Source organism: Lipophrys pholis (assembly GCF_963383615.2).
Source record: "Lipophrys pholis genome assembly, chromosome: 18".
Classification (NCBI taxonomy): Eukaryota; Metazoa; Chordata; class Actinopteri; order Blenniiformes; family Blenniidae; genus Lipophrys; species Lipophrys pholis.
In genome coordinates, this window is record NC_137646.1 from 26772706 (window position 1) to 26780205 (window position 7500).

Here is a 7500-nt window from a genome sequence, read left to right on the forward strand (position 1 = left end):
AGCGCTGCATCACTGCTGCCGCCATGTTGTCTTCTTTTCCACAGACTGAGCGGGACCTGAGCTGCCTGATCAAAAACACACGATCTCACCGCTTAACAACACGCCAGGGCTTCACCCCCTGCTCGCCATCATTCATACATCTACTGACTCATGTCATCATTTTGAAATATACATGACCATTGATAGATACATATTAATTCTATTAGAAATAAATCAATATTGGCATCTGAATTGAATATCTGGGAGTTCTGTTCTGGCAGGTTGGCGGACAGCCCTGAAGAAACCAGGAAGCAGAGGTAGACACTGAAGCTGTTTTAAAACTCATAAATTGGGCTGAGTTCTTATTAACAATGTGGATTTCTGTGTGATTCTTTCCAGTTTGATGGTTTAACGTCTCAGTTCTAAACGTAACTCTGGAATGTTCTTTAAAAACGGAATTTTACGTGATAATTGGCTCTTTTTCCCGACTTGTCCGCTGTCAACCAGACTCCATTCAAAAAAGTCCAAATTTAATGCGACGTTTCACACAAATAAACACGTGAAGCACCTTTTCCCGATGAGACCTCGCGGTTAATCAATCCTTTATTTGCGCAAAGATTCGTCGATCGCGCAGCCGAACAGTTTGCGTTAATTAACGATCCAGTATCCGTCACCCAGAAGCGCCGGACGATTATAAATAAAATAAATGCAAATGTTTTAGGAAAGAAGCCGCACTTCGCTTTTTTTTTTTTCTCTATGGTTATATTTATATCACGATTTCTGATTTATATTGTACAAAAGGTGTGTGTGTGTGTGTGTGTGTGTGTGTGTGTGTGTGTGTGTGTGTGTGTGTGTGTGTGTGTGTGTGTGTGTGTGTGTGTGTGTGTGTGTGTTTCAGATGACCATTCATAACTTGTACATCTTTGACCGGAATGGAAACTGTTTGTTCTACAATGAGTGGAACCGAAAGAAACAGGCGGGGATCTCCAAGGAGGAGGCCAGTACCAACAATAAACAACAACAATAAACAACAACAATAAACAACAACAACAACAGTAAATGAACTGTTGGTCTCACTGTGTCTGTGCAGGAGTTCAAACTGATGTACGGGATGTTGTTCTCCATCCGCTCCTTCGTCAGCAAGATGTCTCCTCTGGACATGTATCCTTCCTCTAGTCCTCCAGAGTCCTCTATTGTCCTTCATAGTCCAGGTCCTCTATAATCCTCCATAGTTCTCCAGAGTCCCCCAGAGTGGAGGTCCTCCATAGTCCTCCACAGTCCAGGTCCTCTGTAGTCCTCCACAGTCCAGGTCCTCCATAGTCCTCTATTGTCCTCCATAGTCCAGGTCCTCTATAGTCCTCCATAGTCCTCTATTGTCCTCCATAGTCCTCCATAATCCAGAATGTTCCTGAGCAGCGTCTCCAGGAAAGACGGCTTCTTGTCTTTTCAAACCAGTAAATATCGTCTTCATTACTACGAGACTCCGACTGGGATGAAGTTCGTCCTGAACACCGACCTGTCAGTGTGTAACGCCAGAGACACACTGCTACACATCTACAGCGCTGTGAGTACACACTGCTACACACTGCTACACACTGCTACACATCTACAGCGCTGTGAGTACACACTGCTACACACTGCTACACATCTACAGTGCTGTGAGTACACACTGCTACACACTGATTGATTGTGTGTGTTCCAGTTGTACGTGGAGCTGGTTGTGAAGAACCCAGTTTGTGCGTCGTCGCTCTCGTTGGACAGCGAGTTGTTCTGCAGCCGACTGGACGCCTACATCAGAGCCCTGCCCTACTACAGCCCCAGAGCTGCATGAACACACACACACACACACACACACACACACACACACACACACACACACACACGTTGTATTTATCGTGTCCTGTTTGAATTAAAATGAGATGTGACCTTTGACCTCTGGTGTTTCATTAAAAACTAAGCTGCTCTCAGCTCCTAATCACAAAGACTCTTCTGGGTCTTCACTAGAACCTCACCTGGTTCTATCGGAGCACCAGAACCAGAACTTCAACAGGCGATCCAGAGAAAAAGAGTTAATCTGATGATGGACGGAGAAAACACAGTGTGATCCTGGAGATTAACTACGGACTGTGTGTGTGTGTGTGTGTGTGTGTGTGTGTGTGTGTGTGGGGCCCCGGTCCTCACAAAGATAGCTATATCAACACACAGTCACACACATGATTGGTCAAGCTGGTTAATCTGGTTTAATTATCATGGATTCATTAATGAAGTGACCAGATTACCCACAATCCCTCAGGGACACTAACATCTGTCACATGATGACATCATCAGGGACAAGGAGAAGGTCACCTTGCCGTCAAGGCAACGCTCCACTGACTTAACACGGTGCGTTCAGGGTCTCTGTAATGGTGCGTTCAGGGTCTCTGTAGTGGTGCGTTCAGGGTCTCTGTAGTGGTGCATTCAGGGTCTCTGTAATGGTGCATTCAGGGTCTCTGTAGTGGTGCGTTCAGGGTCTATCTGTAGTGGTGCGTTCAGGGTCTCTGTAGTGGTGCGTTCAGGGTCTCTGTCATGGTGCATTAAGGGTCTCTGTCATGGTGCGTTCAGGGTCTCTCTGTAGTGGTGCATTCAGGGTCTCCGTAGTGGTGCGTTCAAGGTCTCTCTGTAGTGGTGCATTCAGGGTCTCTGTAATGGTGCATTCAGGGTCTCTGTAATGGTGCGTTCAGGGTCTCTGTAGTGGTGCGTTCAAGGTCTCTCTGTAGTGGTGCATTCAGGGTCTCTGTAGTGGTGCGTTCAGGGTCTCTCTGTAGTGGTGCATTCAGGGTCTCTGTAACGGTGCGTTCAGGGTCTCCGTAGTGGTGCGTTCAAGGTCTCTCTGTAGTGGTGCATTCAGGGTCTCTGTAATGGTGCGTTCAGGGTCTCTGTAGTGGTGCGTTCAGGGTCTCTCTGTAGTGGTGCATTCAGGGTCTCTGTAATGGTGCGTTCAGGGTCTCTGTCATGGTGCGTTCAGGGTCTCTCTGTAGTGGTGCATTCAGGGTCTCTAATGGTGCGTTCAGGGTCTCTGTAGTGGTGCGTTCAGGGTCTCTCTGTAGTGGTGCATTCAGGGTCTCTGTAGTGGTGCGTTCAGGGTCTCTCTGTAGTAGTGCGTTCAGGGTCTCTGTAGTGGTCCGTTCAGGGTCTCTCTGTAGTGGTGTGTTCAAGGTCTCTCTGTAGTGGTGCGTTCAGGGTCTCTGTAGTGGTGCGTTCAGGGTCTCTGTAATGGTGCGTTCAGGGTCTCTCTGTAGTGGTGCGTTCAGGGTCTCTGTAATGGTGCGTTCAGGGTCTCTGTAATGGTGTGTCCAGGGTCTCTTCGTGGTGGTGCGTTCAGGGTCTCTCTGTAGTGGTGCATTCAGGGTCTCTGTAGTGGTGCGTTCAGGGTCTCTGTAATGGTGCGTTCAGGGTCTCTGTAATGGTGCGTTCAGGGTCTCTGTAATGGTGCGTTCAGGGTCTCTGTAGTGGTGCGTTCAGGGTCTCTGTAGTGGTGCGTTCAGGGTCTCTGTAATGGTGCATTCAGGGTCTCTCTGTAATGGTGTGTTCAGGGTCTCTGTAGTGGTGCGTTCAGGGTCTCTGTAGTGGTGTGTTCAGGGTCTCTGTAATGGTGCGTTCAGGGTCTCTGTAGTGATGAAGTGGGATTAAGGGAGTCATGATGAACATCTGTACCATAGGTTGTTTTTTTGGGTGGTAATCCACTGATGCACACACACACACACACACACACACACACACACACACACACACACACACACACACACACACACACACACACACACACACATACACACACCGGATGCCTGCGCTCTGATTGGTGGGATCAGACCAACAGAATTAATCAGAGGCAGCAGCTCAGACTGACGGAGGACAGCAGAACCTGCAGTAGGTACCAGGTCTTGGTGGAGCAGCATCGGTACTGGAACCAGAACCTGCAGGAACCTGAAGGAACGTTCAGGTTCTGACCTCCGACCAGGGACCCCAACAGGTTCTTGGAGGATCTGCAGGGACGTGGAAACACCTTCACCTGGTGAGTTCCTCCACTCCAGTCTGGACCAGAGGTCCTGTGGGGACCGGGGGCGGAGCCCCGAGGGACTCCAGAGCCCCGAGGGACTCCAGAGCCCTGAGGGACTCCAGAGCCCTGTTGGACTCCAGAGCCCTGTTGGACTCCAGAGCCCTGTTGGACTCCGCCCCTCACACCCGTTCCTCCTGCAGACATGTTTGCGGGCCGGGCGTCGGCGGTGGCGGCCGGGGGGGGGAAGGGCGGGAAGCTGTCGGTGGAGGAGCTATACGGGTTCAACAAGAAGCCCAAGGTCAACAGAGGGCATTGTGGGAAGGCGGAGAAAAGCGACGGGAAGGAGGCCAAGGAGAAGGAGGAGAGCCAGGTGGCAGCTCAGATCCTGGAGGCCGCCCGCCGCCTCATGGAGACCCGCCGCCTGGAGATCTACCTGCAGGAGTGTGACATCACCATGGAGGGGCGGAGCATGGCCTACAGGTGAGGGGGCGGGGCTTGGTCTACAGGTAAGGGCGGGACCTACAGGTGTGGGGGGCGGGGCTTGGTCCACAGGTAAGGGCGGGGTCTACAGGTGTGGGGGCGGGGCTTGGTCTACAGGTAAGGGCGGGGTCTACAGGTGTGGGGGCGGGGCTTGGTCTACAGGTAAGGGGCGGGGCCTACAGGTGGGGGAAGGATTCAGTTCTTCAGAAAAGAAACAGGAGCCGGGTCCCACTGCTCTTTTTATTGTTCTTGGTCTGTGTGTGTGTGTGTGTGTGTGTGTGTGTGTGTGTGTGTGTGTGTGTGTGTGTGTGTGTGTGTGTGTGTGTGTGTGTTACTGGAGAGAGAAACCTCTGGCAGATGTTCTGTCATCACGTCTTTAGTATCAAACACCGTCACCAAGAGGACTAAACTGGTACCAAAGCAGGTGGAGGAGGAAGAGGAGGAGGAAGGAGAGTTAGACGAAGAGGAGGAGGAAGAGGAGGAGGAGGAAGAGGAGGAGGGGGAAGAGGAGGAGGAGGGGGAAGAGGAGGAGGGGGAAGAGGAGGAGGAGGATGAGGAGGAGGGGGAAGAGGGAGAAGGAAGAAGAGGAAGAGGAGGGGGAAGAGGAAGAAGAGCAACATCTCTGAGGTCAGTGACTCTGATTCACATTAGTGACACCAACTGTTCAGCCTGAGGCCACTCACTGGGTCCAGCAGCACGTGATGGGGGGTCACTGTCCACTGCATGGAGCGAAAGAATCCTCACTGTCCACTGCATGGAGCGAAAGAATCCTCACTATCCACTGCATGGAGCGAAAGAATCCTCACTGTCCACTGCATGGAGCGAAAGAATCCTCACTATCCACTGCATGGAGCCGGAGAATCCTCACTATCCACTGCATGGAGCGAAAGAATCCTCACTGTCCACTGCATGGAGCCAGAGAATCCTCACTATCCACTGCATGGAGCGAAAGAATCCTCACTGTCCACTGCATGGAGCCAGAGAATCCTCACTGTCCACTGCATGGAGCCGGAGAATCCTCACTATCCACTGCATGGAGCGAAAGAATCCTCACTATCCACTGCATGGAGCCAGAGAATCCTCACTATCCACTGCATGGAGCGAAAGAATCCTCACTGTCCACTGCATGGAGCCGGAGAATCCTCACTATCCACTGCATGGAGCGAAAGAATCCTCACTGTCCACTGCATGGAGCCAGAGAATCCTCACTGTCCACTGCATGGAGCGAAAGAATCCTCACTATCCACTGCATGGAGCCAGAGAATCCTCACTGTCCACTGCATGGAGCGAAAGAATCCTCACTATCCACTGCATGGAGCCGGAGAATCCTCACTGTCCACTGCATGGAGCGAAAGAATCCTCACTATCCACTGCATGGAGCGAAAGAATCCTCACTGTCCACTGCATGGAGCGAAAGAATCCTCACTGTCCACTGCATGGAGCGAAAGAATCCTCACTATCCACTGCATGGAGCGAAAGAATCCTCACAATCCACTGCATGGAGCCAGAGAATCCTCACTATCCACTGCATGGAGCGAAAGAATCCTCACTGTCCACTGCATGGAGCCGGAGAATCCTCACTATCCACTGCATGGAGCGAAAGAATCCTCACTGTCCACTGCATGGAGCCAGAGAATCCTCACTGTCCACTGCATGGAGCGAAAGAATCCTCACTATCCACTGCATGGAGCCAGAGAATCCTCACTGTCCACTGCATGGAGCCAGAGAATCCTCACTGTCCACTGCATGGAGCGAAAGAATCCTCACTATCCACTGCATGGAGCGAAAGAATCCTCACTATCCACTGCATGGAGCCAGAACCACAGCATGAGTCCCCCTCCCTTCTCCCCCAGCATGTAGCTCAGCAGCTCTGAAGAGGGAGGGAGGGGGGGGATCGCCCCCCCCCCCCCCCCCCTGCTCCTTCATGCTCCTCCCCCCTCCACCCCCTCCTCCCCCGCTCCTTCATGCTCCACCCCCTCCTCCCCCGCTCCTTCATGCTCCTCCCCCTCCACCCCCTCCTCCCCCGCTCCTTCATGCTCCTCCCCCCTCCACCCCCTCCTCCCCCGCTCCTTCATGCTCCTCCCCCCTCCACCCCCTCCTCGACAGGACGTCCTCCTACGGACCGCCAGCAGCTCCAAGTTGTCCTGCGACCTGATTGGCTGAATCCAGCTCAAAGTTGACATCCACTCATGAATTCCTCCTGTCATCGCCATAGCGACCGGCGACCTTGGCGACTGGGACGATCTCCTCATCATGCGCTGAGACTTTAGGACTGCTCTCTGGCTCACACACACACACACACACACACACACACACACACACACACACACACACACACACACACACACACTCGGCATGCAGGTGTCCATTGCATGTAACGTGGGGGGCGGTGGAGGGGGTGGATCCAGCGACCACCAGCTCAAGGAGCGGCGGGCAGCAGCAGCAGCTTCAAACGTCACCTGTCAGTCTAAGGTGAGGGCGGAGCCTATGAACAGGACCACCCTGCTAGGCCACGCCCACATGAAGGAGGCTCTGGGTCGCCATAGCAACATGAAGTACAGGTGAGAGTGAGACAAAGTGGAGGTCAGAGGACCAGCTCGGGTTTCTGTGTGTGTGTGTGTGTGTGTGTGTGTGTGTGTGTGTGTGTGTGTGTGTGTGTGTGTGTGTGTGTGTGTGTGTGTGTGTGTGTGTGGAGCTGCTCAGGTGTCTCAGTAAAATATTAATGCTATCAGATATGAATCCTCAGCATGTGAATGTAACAGTAAAGAAGTAACTAGTTACTAGTAATGGGACAAGTACCACTGCATTAGCATTAGGTTAGCTTCTCTTTCTAACAGCTGTCTGCATGTTGGTACACCAGATTATAGAGCATCTTCCCCCTCTAGCATCAGATTATAGAGCATCTTCCTCTAACCCTCACCCTAACATCAGATTATAGAGCATCTTCCTCCTCTAGCATCAGATTATAGAGCATCTTCCTCTAACCCTAACATCAGATTATAGAG

The 7500-nt window shown here is 52.0% G+C and overlaps 3 protein-coding genes across 4 annotated transcripts in view; 2 read left to right on the plus strand and 1 right to left on the minus strand.

The window, feature by feature from the left end:
• The window catches only part of psmb6 (proteasome 20S subunit beta 6), a 4646-nt gene extending 4371 nt beyond the window's left edge, over nt 1-275 (minus strand). The window contains exon 1 of the mRNA XM_080486575.1: nt 1-275. This exon is cut by the window's left edge and continues 62 nt beyond it. Coding sequence (XP_080342701.1) covers nt 1-25 — 25 coding nt within the window. The 5' untranslated portion in view covers nt 26-275.
• On the plus strand, nt 259-1910 carry trappc1 (trafficking protein particle complex subunit 1). The gene is made up of 5 exons (XM_080486578.1): nt 259-296; nt 878-976; nt 1070-1140; nt 1405-1543; nt 1682-1910. The coding sequence occupies exons 2-5, from the start codon at nt 878-880 to the stop codon at nt 1808-1810; spliced, it is 438 nt and encodes a 145-aa protein (XP_080342704.1). The 5' UTR covers nt 259-296; the 3' UTR covers nt 1811-1910.
• Nucleotides 1911-3783: 1873 nt separating this feature from the next.
• Nucleotides 3784-7500, plus strand: part of LOC308123858 (voltage-gated potassium channel subunit beta-3-like) — a 15739-nt gene continuing 12022 nt past the window's right edge. The window contains exons 1-2 of one of the 2 annotated variants that reach the window (XM_080486570.1): nt 3784-4030; nt 4216-4495. In XM_080486570.1, the coding sequence (XP_080342696.1) occupies nt 4218-4495 (278 nt within the window). In that variant the 5' untranslated portion in view covers nt 3784-4030; nt 4216-4217. Of the gene's footprint in view, nt 4031-4215; nt 4496-6703; nt 7057-7500 lie in introns of those variants that run through there. The other variant, XM_080486571.1, reaches the window with a different exon arrangement.